We start from the raw sequence: 20,456 nt of genomic DNA on the forward strand, positions 1-20,456 counted from the left end.
TAGAAATGACTTGTGATAGAGGCATACTCGCTCCATTCTTTGCTTTTCTCAAGCTCATTAAAAGCTCCCTTTTCAGTGAAAGAGTCTCTTTGTAATTAAAAAGTAGCCACAGATCAATCTAGGCCAACTTCAATTTAGCCTCAGAATCCCTTTAATGCAGTCTGGCTGCTTGTTGGCACCAGTGACGTGCCTGGCTGTGCAGCAACAAGGCGCATGTGCTTTGTGGCATCCTATTCTAGAAGTGCCACTTGCACCACCCACACAACAAAAGGGGCCAGTGGCACAGCAGAGTGCTACAGTGTGGCTCTACTGACTTCCCTATTTGTGCGGACTCCTTCATCATTTCCTAGGTACCTTGCAATGTTGACTTCTGCCCACCCGCACCAGCTTTGCTGCATTTATCACAACTGGGCTTTCAATATTTACCACCACTTTGGAAGCCAAGAAGCAGAAAGGCAATTTGAATAGCAGTTAAAGGAAAAAGCTGCAGTAATCACTCCTCCATGTAGTAGCAATGAATTAAAAAAACACAAGAAAAAAATAGAGAAATTCCCCCAGCCTACATAGCAAAAAGAAAGCAAAAATGTGCTGCATGACATCTCCTCCGTGGCACTAATTTTTGCAAAGCATTACTGTTGTGTTGCACAAGTCCTGAACACTTAACAGAACTCCCCCAAAATTGTTCAGGTAGAGCAGACTAACAATCAAAAACATCACATCAATGTACAGCATCAAGTTTTTCAACTAATATTGCTGTGTCACCTGATATGCAAACAAATATACAGGAAAAATGAGATGGCCACAGATCGTCTAACAGAATGACAGTTTACATGCAATAACAGAACACGTAGCCACACTGTAGCAAACGAATTTAGTGCAAGGACCTACCTGACGGTCAATTGGTATGGCATACTTGAAGTAGACACCCACTTTTTCCACTGACACAGGTTCTAGCTGGCCATAGCCAGCAATCTTCAGAACCAGCCTGTGCATCCTCAATTCATGGGAGTCCTGTACCATGAACAAAAAAAAAAAGTACATGCTGTTTCTGCCCCTGAGCCTACTGTGGAGCTTGGCTGGGAGTTGGCAACCGCTGGCGCACTACGATCCAACAGAGCAATGTAGCAGGTGACATGACAGCTGACTACTACTTCAGTCGGACCTGCTAAGATAACCTTGCTCACAATGAAATCTTGCACTGCAGGCATACACTGAGACCCCAGGGGTTCATCAGGTGCTCCAAACCTCTGGAGAGAGTGACGGACTGCTTTATTCAGACATCTGGTACAGCAAGTGCAGCACATAAGCTCCCCACAAGCCCCGGCAACCACTCTAATTACATAAAAAGTGGCCCACAAGCTACTGACAAAAAGACTACATCTCGAAATCTGGTGTAGCACTTTTAAGCAGAAATTAAACCCTGGTGTCCATTCATGCAATGGCAAAGCTATAAATGATACAGAAAGAGCATGATGCTGGAGGGGGCCAGGACACAAGAATTCCAAGTACAATTTCTACAGTGCCCAGATGGGCCTGTTATTTCATACTGCTCTAGACAAAAACCTCACTGCTGCATCATCCGCACAAGTCATTGTTCATTACCTGGTGTACTTATTCCAGTTTTCTTTCTGCAAACATCCTATTGAAGATAGTGTTACTGGCTTAATGCCCATATATGCAGAATTGGTCTTTCTAGACTTTACATTCATAGACACCTGGGAAACCTCATACCATGCCTGGCGCAGTGGTGCAGCGGGTTAAGCAATGGACCACTGCCCTGCGATGGTAAGTGCTGCCACTAATGGGGCTTGCGCAACTCAGGTTGCTCTTTTCAAGCAACCTCGGAAGAGCAACCTCTCGCGACCAATCATTAATTTAACCACCACATGCCACGGTGCACAGTTTGCTCACAATCCAGTGTGCAGGTTGATATGACATTGCAAGTTCACATGACTTAGGTGGCCCACCTGCCATCTAGGTTCATTCGCTGGGAATTTTTCATGAATTTTTTGCCCATAGCCAATGATGATGCCACCGGCTTTTCAGCGACAGGAAGCCCTTCACGCTATCGTGTCAAAACGTGCAAACCAGTATATTTTTCTCACAACTGTGAACTCCAGATACTAGACTACCCTGTAAGTAAGAGGCTTTGGTCACCTGATGCCTGATTTTGCCTCGTCCTTGGAAGGTGAAAGGCACAACCTGACCAGGTTCAACATCCTTCCAATCAAACCTCGAAGTGGTCTGCTCTTCTTTGTTGCCACTGCAAGAGTAATGACACTGAAGTCTACACGCTGCGAGCATCAGTAAATGTACAAAAGAAGGGACTTCTCTGCTGGTGAAAACAAAAAAAAAGAAGAAAAAGTAAGGATGTGTGGAGGCAAGAGGGGGGAATGGGGGAAGAGTATAAAAACTGAAAAAGCGGATTCAGGAACTTGAAATACATAGATTACAAAAAAAAAAAAAACTTTGGAAATCCTAGTCTACAGTCACATGCCATGGCTACACTCTTCCAAGTTCTTTGACTGTATATGTGTACATATAGTTTGCAAGACTTAAACTACAGTGCTCTACAAACTCTTTGCCGCAAAGACCCATAATAACAGTGATTAATATTTATTAAAGGGCACATTTTATACAAGCCTTACATGATAAAACTACACCTCAGTCTTCATCAATCAAAAACATTTAATCCACCCACTCACATATGCATGCATGCAAGCATGCATGCACAAACTTATGGTCGCACGCAACAATTTTAAGGCCATTTATACATATCCCATTCAATACGCCATACTGCAGAAATCGTGCTCCACATGGCACGACCCATTGTCAGCTTCCACTGGTGAGATGCCATGCAACTATGAAATGTAATGTAAAGTTTGCCAATGTAACTGCTATAGAAACACTACCACATTCAAGAAAACAAATTCTCACAAGACACTATTACTTGCTACTGAAAGGACACCCAGGCACAGTGCCTGTTCTCTGCATGGCAAAGCCAATCAAGGATTTAGTCGCTTCGCAAACTGCATTCTTGAGTGTTTTGTCTTGTAATTAAGGAAACACTACATTACAACAGCACCTCCGCCAAACTCGATGATTACTATTAGGAAAAGGGGAAAAATGTGGTGCAGTAAAACTTACACCAGACATGATCAAGCAGCAATCAAAAGCAGCTGCATGCCATGATGGCACACACTGCTCTCTCTTTTAAAAAGTAAAACAAAACGAACCCGAATGCAGCAGCAACAAAAGCTGTGAAGCGGAAGGCAACCCCAAGGTCATTCTTGATGGCAAAAGGCACAAAAGGTGAGCGACGCCTGACGAGTGTGTCTCCCTGCAGTGTGGCATCCTTGTCCTCCAGGCACCTGCATTTCATGATTAACGGCTGACAATCTGCACAAAGTGTGCCGAAGTGAGTTACCGAAAAACATGCCTCGTGGCAAGGCACACGTGAAGCCAGCAAGCCTCCGTTCCTTGCACAGCCTGCGCAGCAACAAGACAGCTAGCCCGCTAAAATTTGTGCAGAACCATACTGATGCAGAAAAGCAGGCTATAGAACCTCGATACATAGCAACAAATATTATGAATTACTGCCTATCTCAACGCTTCCTAAACATCTTTATCAAGCACATGCAATTTTTACTTTATATACACCGAATGCGATTGGCCATAAAACTGATACATCAAGCTCCTCAGCTCCAAGCGGCGCTCTCTTGATGGCAGGCTTCGCTGCACTACATGGGCAACTGATGCCAGTGTGAGAAGCATTTGCACCATGGTTCGCTAGCACCCTGCTGATATGGTGGCTAGTCAACAGCGCCCCGGAAGCCGCAGCGTGGACTGCTGTAGCCATTAACTATTCTGCACTCATGTCGGCTGTCGTAGAGGTGGTGAAAATGGCGACAGCTTTTGTTCTGGTGTGCCATTCTTCGTGCAATATTGCTGCAATGCAGAGAAGCTACCCTAGATGGTGTCTGGTCCACGGCCTCTGAATGCTGGCGGTGCTGTGCAGGGAAGCCAACCAAACTGGTGTTCGGTTTTTCATGGCACCCGCAAACTGCATGTGTGATGCTGGGGCGCATCACATACGCATCCCTCCAGATATTAATAATTCATACCATGGAATGCTAGGCATGAAGTACCTAGGGATTTAGGCACTAGGCCTACTTCTAGTAAGAGTTCCTTGTAATATGAACAAATTTTTGGTCCCTTAGAGTTCAAACTATCTATACGCAAATGAGCCAGGAGAGCAGACCCATTTACTAAACAAACAATCTACAGGAATAACATGACAATTTTGATGACAAGATGGTTTTAAAGAATGCCAACTTACTTCTCTGCAGAAAAAAGTTGGTAGAAATCAGTGGCCCAAGAAGCTTTCACTTTCTGGTACAAGTCCAGCAGAGCAGTGGTAATGTTTACTTTGAGGACGTCTTCAGCTGGCATACAGGAAGAAAAGATCATCACAAATATGGCTTGGTGCTTCACAGTCGGGGCCGTCTTGAAGAAAAGTGAAACTGACTGCTAAGAGCATTAAGTCACCACGGAGGCTGAACAACAGACAGCACTTACTACACCGTTGTTAGAAGGAACAGAACCTTACCACGAAGAACAAGACCTGAGAAATAAAATCTTACCATTTATTTTGAAGTGAAATTTCATGAGGCCCGTTTTCCCAAAAGCAGCTTCCCATTGGCAGTTACACCTTTGGAGGAAAAGGAAAGGCCACATTTTCACAGCTTGTAGCATTACAGCCCGTGAGAAAATAATAGAAAAATTAGCTACAGCGGATACAGCAGCCACGAAAAATGAGCAAACTGCGCCATGTAGATACACGTTTGAATGCACATAATGTGCAGTCAAGCATATGCATTTCTGTGGGTACCAGAACAGAAAACGAAGACAAGCTAAGAATAGCCCACACCTGCACTTCACATGTGGCTGCTCCATTAGTGTACACCGAGCTCCTTCACGAAGCACCATTCACTCACTCACCTCCAGGGCTCCACAATGGGCTCCCATCCTGAAAGTGCTCTGTTGTAGTAGCCAATGCTGAAGAAAAACTTGGACTCTCCAGCAAATGTTTTTGATAGTTCTTGGAAAATGTAGGTTTCTAATGAAAAAAGAATAAATTCCAGTAAAAGTCAACACATGCACGCAAGCACTTGTGCACTTCATCTTCCATTTATATGTGGCGCTACAGCCAGGCACTGCATCCGAAACCGCATGGTCGGCAGTACAATGCCACAGCCACTGTTTAATACCCCTGTCACACGGCCAGTTTCAATCACCCTCGAGTCGAGGGTCTTCGAGATTCTCAATCGCCATCGAACTCGCCGCTGCTACACGGCAAATCTCAATGGCCATTGAAATGGTTCTCGTGTCTTACGCCACAAATGAGTGGCGCCACAATCGCTACTTTGGATTTTGCAAAAATAACAAAAATAGTTGATAAATGTATACTAAATGCTGAAATACAGGCATACACGAAAGTCGTTAAAAACCCTTTTAGTTGCACGTACGCGACGTACATATGCATACACTGCTGTAGCCACTTTAATACAAGACGAGCCAAAACCAAGCCAGTCCAACTGCGTCGGAGCGCTGCTTCGTCAGGCTTAAGACCGGGGAAATCGCCATGATATCTGAAAAACAAGAGCTATTTTTCTCTTGAAACTTTATGCGAGAGTAAGAATGGGCAAATCGAAGGCGAATACAACAGCTTAGAACACGATATTGCTTTGAGGGATTAGCGACGAAGCTGTTATCGCTGTGAAGCGGGCGGGCAGGGTGCCGCCATGTTGTCAACGTTAAGTACGCAAGCAACGCAAAGACTGCAACGCAAAATGAATGCGCTTAATGCGCTTAAAACCAGTCTAATATAATTTTAAAATAATTTTACAGGCTGCTTACATTAAATTTTATGCGAATAATGTTTGTTCATGTTTTTTCACCGTGAATGTGTCGTGTACGAAAGTGCGCTTGGCGCCGCTCGGAGCAACGCTAGCAACCTTGGGCAGCGCTCGAAGGCCCTCGAAATCTCGATGGAGTTCTGCGCTACTCCGTTGACTCGATAGGCTATTGACTCGATCGCCATTGAAACTGCCCGTGTGGCAGCGCTCGATCGCCTTTGAGTGCCAGGGGTATTATACCCCTGTCACACGGGCATTTCGAGGGCCCTCGAACCGATAGTCTATCGACTCAAAGGCGATCGAGCGCTGCCACACGGGCAGTTTCAATGGCGATCGAGTCAATAGCCTATCGAGTCAACGGAGTAGCGCAGAACTCCATCGAGATTTCGAGGGCCTTCGAGCGCTGCCCAAGGTTGCTAGCGTTGCTCCGAGCGGCGCCAAGCGCACTTTCGTACACGACACATTCACGGTGAAAAAACATGAACAAACATTATTCGCATAAAATTTAATGTAAGCAGCCTGTAAAATTATTTTAAAATTATATTAGACTGGTTTTAAGCGCATTAAGCGCATTCATTTTGCGTTGCAGTCTTTGCGTTGCTTGCGTACTTAACGTTGACAACATGGTGGCAGCGCTCGATCGCCTTTGAGTCGATAGACTATCGGTTCGAGGGCCCTCGAACCGATAGTCTATCGACTCAAAGGCGATCGAGCGCTGCCACACGGGCAGTTTCAATGGCGATCGAGTCAATAGCCTATCGAGTCAACGGAGTAGCGCAGAACTCCATCGAGATTTCGAGGGCCTTCGAGCGCTGCCCAAGGTTGCTAGCGTTGCTTCGAGCGGCGCCAAGCGCACTTTCGTACACGACACATTCACGGTGCAAAAACACGAACAAACATTATTCGCATAAAATTTAATGCAAGCAGTCTGTAAAATTATTTTAAAATTATATTAGACTGGTTTTAAGCGCATTGATTTTGCGTTGCAGTCTTTGCGTTGCTTGCGTACTTAATGTTGACAACATGGCGGCACCCTGCCCGCCCGCTTCACAGCGATAACAGCTTCGTCGCTAATCCCTCAAAGCAATATCGTGTTCTAAGCTGTTGTATTCGCCTTCGATTTGTCCATTCTTACCCTCGCATAAGGTTTCCAGAGACAAATAGCTCTTGCTTTTCAGATATCATGGCGATTTCCCAGGTCTTAAGCCTGACGAAGCAGCGCTCCGACAAAGTTGGACTGGCTTGGTTTTGGCTCGTCTTGTATTAGAGTGGCTACAGCAGTGTAAGCATATGTCTCTCGCGTACGTGCAATTAAAAGGGTTTTGAACGACTTTCGCGTATGCCTGTATTTCAGCATTTAGTATACATTTATCAAATAATTTTGTTATTTTTGCAAAATCCAAAGTAGCGATTGTGGCGCCACACATCCGTGGTGTAAGACACGAGAACCATTTCAATGGCCATTGAGATTTGCCGTGTAGCAGCGGCGACTTCGATGGCGATTGAGAATCTCGAAGACCCTCGACTCGAGGGTGATTGAAACTGGCCGTGTGACAGGGGTATAACTGAGGCTGGTATTAGCCCTCAAAGGACACTGCTTATAGACATTTAGAGACAATAATAATAAACTAAGCCACTCCGCATTCAGCAAGTCAGCACTGTGCCCAGGCAAAGAAGCTTAGCACTGCCACAGTGAGTATGCTGGACTTGCAATTGCAAATAAAAATTGTGTACCGCTGTCAGGCTAACACGTTTAAAACGAATTCCCTAAAGGCGAGATAGTATTTCAGAGAAGGGAATAATTCCAATTTATATTCATCTGTGTGCGCAGCTATATACTAGTTACAAGCAAAGCTGTACAGCCTTTAGCTACAGAAAAATTTGTTCTGCTCCAATGGTCTCCTTTGTAGACATATAGCTGAGCTCGTGCGGATATTGCATACAATTTCCCCCTAGTCATTCCTCAATGTTGCACAAGTTTATGAGAATTTGCTTATTAAAGGGACTATGCAACGAATAAAAAGTCACTTGTAAATGTTTTCAATGCTTAGAAATGATGCTAAGAAGCATTCACACAAAGTATGAGTCTTCGGAAATGAGCCGGCAATTTATTATGAACTTTTAAAAACCGTGTTTTTCAAAATTCGCAGGCCGATTGGTGTACTCATAGTGACCGATTTTAGAACTAAAATCGTGGAACAAAGACGTCACTGTACCATGACGTCGCCAGGCCACCACACGCTCTCATTCGCTGGAGCCACGGCAGCCACGACGTCACGGGCACACTTCCGGTAGCCGTGAAAATCGTCTGCTCGTGCCGCCGCGTGACCCTCTCGGGCAAGCGAGCCAGGGCATTGCCTTCGCGCATATGGTTTCAATTTTCCTCTGCCGCCTCCTTCTGTCGGGAGTTGCCACTTGCACGGCTCTTCGTGCGCACACATAGGGCTCGATGCCCATCGCGGCCGTAAAAGCGAGCAGTCGCACCTCGAGGTCCGGGTTTATTACTGCTAATTACCACAGATGACAAGCAAAGAAACCCGACGCGCGCCGCAATCCAGGAAGGAGAAGAGACCAGAGAGATGCCGCCACGCCGCCGACGCTGCTGCTGGGGGGCTAGGAGCGACAACCGGAAGTTGCAAAGCGAACGTCAGCGGATGACGTATTCAAAGGCGGGGCACAGTCCCAGACCTGTTTTCTTTATTTTTTTCTGGTGCTCCTCGTGTACGAGTTGAGGGGGGAGAGGAGATGCGTAATTTTTAATCGTCTATATCTTCGCTTGTATTGACGCTAGCTCAAAAATTCTTGCACTGGGGTGACGAGTGATCGAATGCCTATCTCTCGTCTGCTTTACGTAATCTCAATTAATTGATTGCATAGTCCCTTTAATACAAAGTGCCTTGTGAGTAATAGTTAAGTTAAGTCCACAAGTCATGCACATGGAAGATGTGCTGGAACACACTCACCCCTGAGATCAATCTCCAGCAGTGGCACGTCGGCGTCCATGCAGTCATCAATGATGCAGAGACAGAAGGAGGAAACCTTAAGCTCTACAGCAGACATGATGACGTCTTGTTTGGCAATGGCGGCTGGGGGTGCGATAGCAGTCATGCTCAAGCTGGGATCACAAGCAGAGGCGTTCTGAGTGAGCCAGATTGCCGCATCGCTGAGGTTGCCCCTGCAGGCTTCAAGGCTGCGGAGGCAGTCCTCACGAGAGAAGCCCATTTCCAGGAGGCTGTCAATGTTCACTGCTGCATGAAAAATCAGAAGAAATAGCATATCACAAATCGCCAAAGATTCATATCATCCTAACACACTGTACCCTAAAAATTAAGATGAGCAACTTGGAACAGCTTGAGGCTCTGAACAACACAGCACTAGATGGTCTTAAAAGAATTCGAAAGACTCCTAAGCTTTGCCTTATGGGTATGACACGATAGCATTAATAGGTCCCTTCAGTGGCATGGGGTCCCCTTTGCATATTGTAACGGAAAACAGGGAGACAGGTCGCTAACCAGCAGAATACAGCAAGCAGCCAGCCAGCCAGCGCGAGACACTTCAACGTCTTCGAAGACACTTCAGCGCCACCTGAGAACACCAGGTGGCATTACTCCCCCTCCAAAAAAAAAGAAAAACAAAAGCGGGGTTGCAGTATGGGCAGTGGAAAGAGAAAAAAAAAAACAGCACAAGCACACAAAAATGTACAAGGGAGGTGGGCGAAGGTGTCCCACGCGAAAACTAGCAGAACACTGAGCGTACTATCCATTACCGCGTGAAGTAGGGTTTCATGCGGACAACGTGCACAACCTCAGAGCGGGGTGGACGACGCTGAGGCTGCACAGTCCCGTCAGGAAGAACTTCGTAGGTCACTTCGGTGACGCGGCGCAAAACTCGGTACGGTCCAAAGTAACGGCACATCAGTTTTTCAGACAAGCCTGGGCGGCGTACCGGGGTCCACACCCAAACTTGGTCTCCCGGATGGTATTCGACGTGCCGATGACGGAGGTTGTAGCGGCGTGCATCCGTGCCCTGCTGCCGCTGAATGTGAAGACGGGCAAGTTGACGTGCTTCCTCGGCGCGCTGAGCGAACTGCTCGGCGTCTGGCGTGAGTGGGTGGTCATCAGTGCTGCATGGAAGCATTGCATCCAGCATCGTCTGAACGTCACGTCCGTAGACCAGACGAAATGGTGTAAATCGGGTCGTCTCCTGGGTGGCCGTGTTGTAAGCGTATGTGACGTACGGGAGAATCTCGTCCCAGGTTTTGTGCTGCGAGTCTATGTACATTGTGATCATGTCGGCGATCGTTCTGTTGAGTCTCTCTGTGAGCCCGTTCGTCTGTGGGTGATAGGCAGTAGTTTTGCGATGGTTCGTGTGACTGAGCTCGAACACGTCGCGCATGAGCTGTGCCGTAAACACCGTACCTCGATCAGTGATTACGTGGGACGGTGCGCCATGACGCAGCACGATTTGTTGCATAAAAAACTGGGCGATCTCAGATGACGTACCGCGCTGCACCGCTTTAGTTTCCGCATACCTTGTTAAATAGTCGGTCGCGACTATGATCCATTTATGACCGGCCGATGACACAGGGAATGGGCCCAGAAGATCGATGCCGACTTGATCAAAAGGCGTCCGAGGGGGTTCAATAGGTTGGAGCAAGCCCGCTGGCTTGTGAGGAGGCGCCTTACGACGTTGGCAATCGCGGCAGCCTCTGACGTAACGCTGGACGGCGTGAGAAAGTTTGGGCCAATAATACGCCTGGCGCACGCGTGCAAGTGTGCGGGCAAAGCCCAAGTGGCCGGAGGTCGGCTCATCGTGACAAGCAAGAAGGATATCGGCGCGGAGATCTGCCGGAACGACGAGGAGGTGCGCTCGGTCAACAGTGCTGGAGTTTTTCTTAAACAAAATGCCGTTCCGGAGACAGAAGGCCGGCAGGTTTCTAGAAAATTGTCGGGGTACGACAGAAGCTCGGCCCTCCAGATAATCAATGATAGGTCGCAGGTCTGGGTCAGCTCGCTGGCGGGTCATTAGGTCTGAGGCGCTGACAACTGCAATAAAACCACTCTCGTCCTCTATGCTATCATCCGCTAACCCGACGGGCGCGCGAGAGAGTGCGTCAGCGTCTTCGTGCGTCTGGCCAGATTTGTGCACAATGGTGTAATCGAATTCTTGGAGGCGGAGGCTCCATCGGGCTAGGCGCCCCGATGGGTCGCGAAGATTTGCAAGCCAGCACAACGAATGGTGGTCGGTAACTACTTTGAACGGGCGGCCGTAGAGGTACGGACGAAATTTCATGGTTGCCCACATAACCGCAAGGCATTCTTTTTCTGTGGTCGAATAGTTTGTTTCAGTGCGAGAAAGCGTGCGGCTTGCATACGCGATGACCCTTTCCACGCCACCTTGGTGTTGGACGAGTACGGCGCCGAGGCCGACGTTGCTCGCGTCGGTGTGGACTTCGGTTTCAGCCTCTTCATCAAAGTGCGCAAGAACAGGGGATGTTAGCAGTCGTCTGCGCAGCTCGGCAAAAGCCTCCTGCTGCTCGGCAGCCCACACGAACTGTGTATCATTGCGCGTGAGGTGGTACAGGGGTGCGGCAATCTTTGAAAAGTCGGCGATGAAGCGGCGGTAATATGCGCACAGACCCAAAAAACGTTGCACACTTTTCTTTGTTGCAGGAACAGGAAAGTTGGCGACGGCAGCAGTTTTCTCGGGGTCGGGCTTAACGCCATCGGCACTCACGAGGTGACCGAGAAACTTCAACTCTTTGTACCCAAAGTGGCACTTCTCGGGCTTTAGCGTTAAGTCGGCCGATCGGAGGGCATCTAATACTGTCCTCAGGCGTTCAAGGTGTTCGGCAAAGGTTTCGGAAAATACGACGACATCATCGAGATAAACCAAACAAGTTTGCCATTTTAGTCCAGCGAGAACGGTATCCATCATCCGCTGGAAAGTTGCCGGCGCTGAACATAGCCCAAAAGGTAGCACTTTAAATTCGTACAGTCCGTCGGGTGTCACGAACGCCGTTTTTTCGCGGTCCCGCTCGTCGACCTCTATCTGCCAGTACCCACTCTTTAAATCAATGGAGGAGAAGTACTGGGCGCGACGAAGTCTGTCGAGCGAGTCGTCGATACGAGGCAGCGGGTAGACGTCTTTTTTGGTGATGTTGTTCAGTTTCCGATAATCCACGCAGAAGCGGAGTGTCCCATCCTTTTTCTTCACCAGCACGACAGGTGAAGACCAGGGGCCGCTGGAAGGTTGAATGATTCCATCTGAAAGCATCTCCTTCACCTGCGTTTGGATCGCCTCACGCTCCTTCGGTGAGATACGGTACGGCTGCTGATGGATGGGGCGGGCATCGTCGGGCGTAATGATGCGGTGCTTGAGAAGAGCCGTTTGCCGGACTTTCGACGAAGAAGCGAAACAGGAGGAGTATTCAAGTAGGAGGGCACGTAGTTCTCGCTGTTGAGTCACCGAAAGGTCCGGGCTGATGTCAAGGGATGGGCGCACAGGTCTAACAGCTTCGAACGCGAAACATTCAGAAACCTCCGCTAAGGGGTCGGCGAATGCGATGGCAGTAGCACGAAAAAGGTGCCGGGGCTCGTTAGAGAAGTTAGTCACCAGGAGCTCAGAGCAGCCGTCGCGGAGATGGATGAGACCTCGCGCTGAGCAGATGCCGTGGGTGAGCAAAACGGACAGGTTGCCCTCTGCGACCGCTGTCCCTTCACGTAGTCCGTCGCAGTGAACACTCACAAAAACGCTGGCGCGTGGCGGAATCCAAACGCTCTCGGCGGATATTCTAAGGGCGGCGCGGCGTGGACAGTCCTCGGAGTAAACATCAGCTTTCTCGGTAGAAAATGTGACAGTGCGCTTTCGGAGGTCAATAATAGCTCCATACTCTCGGAGAAAATCAACGCCAAGGATACAGTCACGGGAGCAGTTCGGTAGAACTAGGCAGCTGACAACAAATGTGGAGCTGCGAATTTGGACTCTTGCTGTGCATAGGCCAAGCGGAGTTACGACATGTCCGCCAGCCGTGCGAATCTGCGTGCCGGACCATGGTGTCATTACTTTTTTAAGAAGCGCCGCTAGCTTTCCGCTTAAAATCGAGAAATCAGCGCCAGTGTCCACCAAAGCACTAACCTTATAGCCATCGAGAAGCACGGGTATATCCAACGAGAATCGATCTCCGAGTTCAGGTACTGCAGTCGTTGCCTTTAAATCGCGGTCGGTCGCTGTTCGCGTTGTCGGGGGGTCTTGTTCGTATCGATTGCCAGCGGCCTCGCCCCCTGAGGTCGCTCTCTTTAGTTTTCCCGGCGGGGACTTGGCGACCGTCTCTGCGCCATCCAGGAGGAGCTTTGGGGCTGTGGCGAAGGTCGGCGTGGTGATGGAGACCGAGACTGCCGCTGGGGAATTGTCGCCATGCGCTGCTGGGCTACGTAGTCCTCGATCTCCCGGGGTCGTTGACCTCTTGGTGGACGGGGCATGTCGATAGGGAACCCCTGCAGCCCAAGCTGTCGATACGGGCACTGGCGATACAGATGACCGGGTTCCCCGCAGTGAAAGCAGAGACGCCGCCGATCCGGAGCACGCCACAGGTCCGTCTTCCGCTGGGGTGATCGTCGATTGTCGATGTAGTACGTGTCGGGGTGTGCGGAAAACAGCGAGCCTTGATTGGACGGAGGAAACTGCGCCGAAGAGGGCGCAGGACGTTGCAAGGCTTCAGCGTACGTTGGACGACGGCACTCCGTTGGTAAAGGCGGCGGGTCAACGGACGGGAACGAAGGTCTCAAGGCTTGAACCTCTTCGCGGACCAGGCTAGCGAGAGAGCCGGCCGTCGGCAGGGGAGCACCGAAAAGCGCCTGGAGCTCTTCGCGCACAACGGAGCGGATCAGGTCGCGGAGAAGACCAGGGTTAGCCCCGAAGGCAGGAAGTGGCTCTGTAAGTGAAGCGGCGAGTACCGGCCGGTCGTAGGTGGTAGACCGCCGCAAGAGCATCTTCTCCATCGTGACCGCCTCCGAGAGAAACTCAGCAACAGTCCCAGGTGGACTGCGCACGAGGCCAGCGAAAAGTTGCTCTTTAACGCCGCGCATGAGATGGCGCACCTTTTTATCTTCGGGCATGGCCGGGTCAGCTCGCCGGAAGAGCCGAGTCATACCCTCCACGTACATGCTTACAGTCTCATTCGGCATCTGAATGCGAGACTGCAAAGCCCGTTCAGCCCGTTCTCGACGATCCGTGCTGGTGTAGGTCTCCAGCAGGCGTCGGCGGAACTCGTGCCATGATGTTAGGGCGTCTTCTCGGTTTTCGTACCAGGTACGTGCACCATCCTCGAGACTAAAGAAGACGTTTCGAAGTTTAGCGGCGTCGTCCCACTGGTTGAATGAGGCCACGCGTTCAAACTCGAGAAGCCAGTCCTCTACGTCTTCGAGCTGACTGCCGTGGAATGGTTTGGGCAGTCGCGGATTCTGCAAGGTGTAGTAGGCAGCAGCTGGCATGACAGGTCGATGGGTGGGTGCTCTGGCAGACTCCAAAAGCCCGTGTTCGGGAGGTAGGCCTTGATTTCTCCGGCTAGCACGGTGCACGGGGGTGTCCACTAGCGAAGGACTGGAGCCCAGGGTATCCGGAAGAGTATGAGACATATACAGGGATCTTTACCCAGCGCCTACACCAAAATATGTAACGGAAAACAGGGAGACAGGTCGCTAACCAGCAGAATACAGCAAGCAGCCAGCCAGCCAGCGCGAGACACTTCAACGTCTTCGAAGACACTTCAGCGCCACCTGAGAACACCAGGTGGCAATATCATTTTGCAGACACAGGCACTGTTCTATATTTGATTTTATTTAATTTTTTCATTTACCGCAAAACACACAAGGCCCCTATCTAACCAAGTCAAATGAATGTTCCTCAGTCGTCAACAGGTAGCGCTCCCTGCTCATGACTCGTCAACAGGTAGCGTGCCCTGCGTATCCAAGGGACAGCAGCTCGAGTCCCAGCTCAACCACTTTTCTTTTCAGCGCAATTGCTTTTCTTCAGAGACATTACGTAACGGTGGTGAAATGACATCACGACCCTGCAGGCCAATGAAAAATTGTGTGGTGACGTAATCATGTTGCACTGTGCGATCGTTGTTGGGTGTCTGAATTACCTGTGCGAGGTCATGTGGTTGTGATGTCACGACTCTCTCAACCAATCCAGATTTTCTCAACATGCTAGCAACGCCGGGTTCTCCGCTGAACGGTACCTTAAAGCTGTTGCGTTAATTCTTGAACCACAGAATACTAGTCTGCCCACTGTCTTGCAGAGAGGCTAAAACAGCTGCTGCAACTAAAGAGTCAGCCACAGGCCAAAAAAGACAGTCAAGATTCCCAGCAATAATTCTAACCAAGTCATTTCGGCTGAGATAGCATACTTCAAAATCACTACTCATTAATACCAATGCACACTGTCACACAGTGAAGCAGGTGCAATATTCCTCAATGTCCTGCAAGTTTAAAAACTTTGTGGTAGCTGACAAGTTCTAACTGCGTCCACCAAGCACTTCTCTGCCCAGTCCATAGCTACACTGCACAGTTAGAAACAACAGGTCTCATTTGAAGCCAGGACTCTTGCCAAGATACTCACCGTCCGTTTTGTTGCCACCGAGCAGCAACTGTTTTGGTATGGAGTCCAGAATCCTAAGGAACATCTTAACGTCATTGTATGAAAGCCTCAGGTTCAGATTCAGCGTCCCCACCTGAAAAAAAAAAGAAAAGAATCTCACAAGAAGAAAAATAAAAAAAACTAAGCTGCCTAAGGCTATTGATCCCGCAGTTACAAGCCAGTGCACTCACGGTCAATCTGCTCTCAAGCCAAAGCCATGCAACTCTTGCCCTACAGCAACCTACCATAGCAGCTGCTTTCTTATACCAGGCATTCCAAATTAAGATGAGAATGGAGGAGTGGAGGAAGGGTATTCAAAACCACGAGCGCTCTCGCGTGCACTAACCTGCAGCATATGCCCCGATGACGTGGACTCTCTTTCCACAAGATCAATGTAGACACTGATGGGGTCTATGATGGACAGCGCAGTGTCATCCTCCAGGCCCAAAATGCAGGAGAACACTTCCAAGTTCTGTAGGTTGCAGGACAGGGGCCTCTCAGTCAAAGCCTTGTGGTAGGACAGCACTGCCGTCGACTGCACGTAGGGAATGAGATGACATTAAGTTTCTCCACAGAGTTGCATTTCCACTAAGCATAGAGCGGAGAACACTGCTTATTCAACCTGCTGAGTCATAAAGCAGAAAACATTGCTAATTCAACCTACTGAGTCATCCCTAACTGAAAATGAACTATAAAAATCCCAAAAAGTTTTACACATATCACCAGAAACAAAGAGAAAGCCTGCAGTCAAAAGCAAATGAAAAGTAAGTGACTGAAATGAATAATACACTAAATTCATTACATTACCAAAAACACACAGTACTCAGGAATACTGAAGGGCACACTAACATTGTGTTTCATCACCACTGCAGCTAGGTCTAATCAGAAGCAGGAGGTCTTCAATGCAAGAACCAAACCATGAATTGCCTGTTAATCCTCACAATCCAGTCTTGTGGCAAAGTTGCATCACCCATCTCCACACGTCTCACTGACATGCTGTTATCTGCATGGTCTTTACCAATGACCAGTCATGAGTATGCTTGTTCTATGTGAAAAACCGGCAATATTTCACTAATTAACACCCTGAAGAACGTGCAGAATCACTCAGTGGCTTTATTTCTGTAGAATTATCACCATATTGCAAGCACCACTGACATCCCCCTAACCTACTTGACATTGGTGCGGCTGGAGGGGCAGGCTACTAGCTATGGACCATCATAGACATGCTAGCAGGCAACCCCCATCCGGCTAGTTGGTACATATTCTTTCCAAAATTTCTAGCACAAGAAGACGAGAACAAAAGAAACAAAGTGGACAGGACAGCTCTGTGTCCTGTTTGTTTGTCATTACGTTGTTCAGAGCAAATGTTCAAACACAACATACCTTTAGTATTACTGTGTTAGTATCCCAGGCGGCAGAATCTTCAACAACAACAATTTCTGTGTCGGTCATGTTTAATTTCAGTTCCAGAGGAACTTCTGGAACAGGTTGCTGCTGCCACTGCTAGAGGGAGAGAAAGAGAGAAAGAAAAAAATAGACTGGGTATTGGCATGAATAAAATATCTCAAAGAAAAAATTCTAAGCTTGCTATCCTAGCAAGCGCTAGAGTAATCATGTACTTACAATTCTTACTCTAAACTATCTATGCACATAAATGTAACGCCAGTGATATATTTCTTGAATACACTTAATAAAATCCAATAACACCACTTCTCACTGTTATAGACCAATAATAACATTGTGTATAATTTTAAATAAGAGGAGGCAAAATTCTAGAGGCCCGCGCACTGTGCGATGTCAGTGCATGTTAGAGAACCCAAGGTGGTCGAAATTCCCGGAGCCCTTCACTACGGCGTCCCTCATAGCCTGACTCGCTTTGGGACGTTAAACCCCCATAAACCAAACCAAACAAATTTTAAATAAGAATTTTAACAAAATCCATGTAGCACAAATAAAAGGCAAAAGGAGTGACTTAGTTTACCTTTTACGACCTTTAAAATGCATTTTTTATTAGTGGTAAAAATCATATGAGTGAACCAATCTGCTAGCATGGAGTGTATACGACGCAGCACAAGCAAATGCCCACAATAGTAATACGAGTCTAAGCAGCAGCATAACTCAGAAAGCAGTGTGTGCAGAAGTTACTGTTACACTGATCAACAAGGTAAATAACAAGAAGGGGCTTGTCATGAATGCACATTGATTGTTGTTCATGGCCATGAGTGACCAAGTATTGCACTGTTCCTGGAGACATGTATTTGCTTTCCCTGACAAAAGTGCATTTCCTGATTGAACTGCAGACTCATCTGCAATAGAATCTCTCAAGAGATTGCATAATATACCAGGGCGCACATTCTAACTTCAGTTCTTTGAGGAATTTCCTTGCTTCCACTGCTCACAGATTGGTGGAAAGGGCAGTGGTGCAGTCACATCATCTGCGTATGCAGGTATAGAAAACCCCAAATTTAGCACAGTTACGTAAACCACTTCTTCAAGCTAAGAGCACTGCAGATTGAAAAAACAAAAACAAAGTAATACATCGCAATAAAATCATAATCACCCAGACACAATACACCTGAAAATTTACTTTTTTCTTCTTGGTAAAAAAAAAAAAGGGAGAATAATTTTTGATCGCTGTTTTCAACTTCAGTGGCAACACAACGGTGGGAACATGAAAACTGCTGTGACACCACAAGTAATTGTTCCAGAAACTAGTCCATCTCCCAGAACATTGATACTGTAGCCCCTCGAGGCCATACAGCAAGAAACAGAATCAACAACTCAAGTGCATTTGGCTGGTGACAGGTGCCTCACTATTTGAACAGCTTGTCTAAAGATGCTTTGCATTGCAGCTTCGCACCACACATGCTCCCACTGCACCAGCCAATCAGTGACCTCTTCAAGGCGTCAATCCTCCAAAGAGATTGAAGTTGGATATGGGCCCAGGTTTTGCTTACAATGCTTGATCTAGAAACACACCTGTCTATCAAAGACAGATGAGATGACTCGCTGTGTGCCCACAGCAACAAAAGAAAATATGCAATATTTCCAAACCTACGGTAACCGCTGACTATTGCCAGGACGGTGAAGGTGAGACAGCTGCTAGATCCTCAGCCTGCTTTTGGGGGAACTGTACTTTCTGCAAAGTAGACGGCACTGTCCCTTTTTAGTGTGCTAGCACTAAGACTCCACTCACTGATTTCGCCACTGTCTGTCTGGCTAGCGGGTAACCCGGTTACATACGTAGGCCACCTAGGTGGGCTACCAAGGTCACAATGACCTTGTGACATCATCACAACCTGCCTACAGGATTATGAGCAAACTGCTTGCTGCATTGCTTAACCATTGCACTACTGTGCCAGGAGTGGTATGAGGACTCCCAGCAATCTATGAATGTGAAGTACAGAATGACCAATTCTGCATATATGGGCATTAATTTAATAATGCTATCGCGTTACACCCTCCAGAGCTTAAGTGTCCCCTCTAGTTTCAGTGTGTTTAGTTAGTTTTTGCCAATATTTGCCTGAAGCCTGATTTACCTTGAAAACAGAGCCTCGAACTAAAACTATGAAAACCGAAGTGCTAGCGCACCTAATCTGCATTTGGCCTGATCATGCTGAATCGTCCGTCATTTTTTTGTGTGAAGCGCTTTTTTGGTTAGCCATAACTGAAGACAAAAGCATATTTTTGTTTTTTATAGCAAAAGCAAGAAAACACTGCATTCAAACAAAGTGCTGAACAGAAACCACTCCTAACAAGTTTGAGCGCAAATCAGGCAGCAGTTTAGGCAACAGTAGGATTTTCACCTGCCTTTATGCACAACACAGCTCTTTGTATAGACATGCTAACCACAGTTTGCCTAGTGCAATGCAATGGCAACTAAAAGAGGATGTCTCACACTACCTTGGTCATGCGTCGAATTACAGACTGGTTCTGAACTGGGTGTGGGTCAGTAGATGCAACTTGTGTCCCTGAAATTGCAAAGGATAAAAAAAAGATTTAATAAGAAAAAACCAGAAAGTATATATGCACACTCCACTGCACATGACAACAATATGTGCCAGCATTTAGTATACATCCATTGCAGGAGCCTAACTGTAAGGAGAAACTGAGGCAGAAAGCCAAGTGTGTTACAGTTCATTCAGTGTACAGGTGCGGCAAAGGAGCCCTGGAAAGATACAAGTAGCATCCTGATTACATTGCAGGTGAAGATGCTGCTTTTCACGAGTTTCACTCTCTAAAAGCAGCACCTCACGATACACCCACAGACCTCCCCCTTCTGACCAATTCTTATGACTGATCTGTTCAGATGTCATCCTCATCTAAGCTCTGACGTCTACTTTCCCATTCATGTAATCTTTCTTTATCCCATGTGTGCCCGATGTCGGCACCAACTGCCTATTGGAAGAACAAAACACAAAACTGGATCATCAAGACTGAGTGGTAGAGAAAGTACCAGCCAATCTTCAGGTAGGCATAGCCTTAATTTTTGTGGTGCGGTGAGTCAGATATGAGGTATTGCATTTTATACAAGAAATAAGCTATTCTGCAGTGATCTGACGGACTGCTTAAACGTATGGTATCACTTGCTCGAAACAGTGTGCCTGTCCTGACAAGGAGCACGCCCTTACCTGCAGTGGAAACTTGAGACTCTGCACCGAGGTGGAGGAACTCAGCAAGTTCGCTGATCCAGCTAAAAATAGCCATGACACGCATGTTGTTCAGCAGGACAGTGAAGCGCGCTGTGTTGTGCGTGACTCTGTAGTGAATCTCGGCCTGCAACACTTTCTCCTTGGAGGCATTCTTCGTCGGCGAGAGAATGTTGGTGAACACATTGGGCCTGTTGTTTACTGGTGCATCTAGAAGTGAAAAAAATAAAACAGTCATACATACACTATC

At 47.7% G+C, this 20,456-nt stretch overlaps 1 protein-coding gene across 5 annotated transcripts in view; it reads right to left on the reverse strand.

Moving 5' to 3' along the window:
• Vps13D (vacuolar protein sorting 13D) overlaps positions 1–20,456 on the reverse strand; it is a 118,142-nt gene that overhangs the window by 39,437 nt on the left and 58,249 nt on the right. For 3 of the 5 annotated variants that reach the window (XM_077654269.1, XM_077654271.1, XM_077654270.1), the window contains exons 45-56: positions 20,189–20,416; positions 19,461–19,528; positions 16,941–17,060; positions 15,904–16,092; positions 15,540–15,651; positions 8,882–9,166; positions 5,002–5,119; positions 4,644–4,711; positions 4,340–4,445; positions 3,237–3,371; positions 2,158–2,263; positions 889–1,011 (exon numbers count right to left, since the gene is read on the reverse strand). In XM_077654269.1, coding sequence (XP_077510395.1) covers positions 889–1,011; positions 2,158–2,263; positions 3,237–3,371; positions 4,340–4,445; positions 4,644–4,711; positions 5,002–5,119; positions 8,882–9,166; positions 15,540–15,651; positions 15,904–16,092; positions 16,941–17,060; positions 19,461–19,528; positions 20,189–20,416 — 1,658 coding nt within the window. The remainder of the gene's footprint in view (positions 1–888; positions 1,012–2,157; positions 2,264–3,236; positions 3,372–4,339; positions 4,446–4,643; positions 4,712–5,001; positions 5,120–8,881; positions 9,167–15,539; positions 15,652–15,903; positions 16,093–16,940; positions 17,061–19,460; positions 19,529–20,188; positions 20,417–20,456) is intronic. The other 2 variants (XM_077654273.1, XM_077654272.1) reach the window with 2 other exon arrangements.

Source organism: Amblyomma americanum, chromosome 2, assembly GCF_052857255.1.
Source record: "Amblyomma americanum isolate KBUSLIRL-KWMA chromosome 2, ASM5285725v1, whole genome shotgun sequence".
In the NCBI taxonomy this organism is placed as follows: domain Eukaryota; kingdom Metazoa; phylum Arthropoda; class Arachnida; order Ixodida; family Ixodidae; genus Amblyomma; species Amblyomma americanum.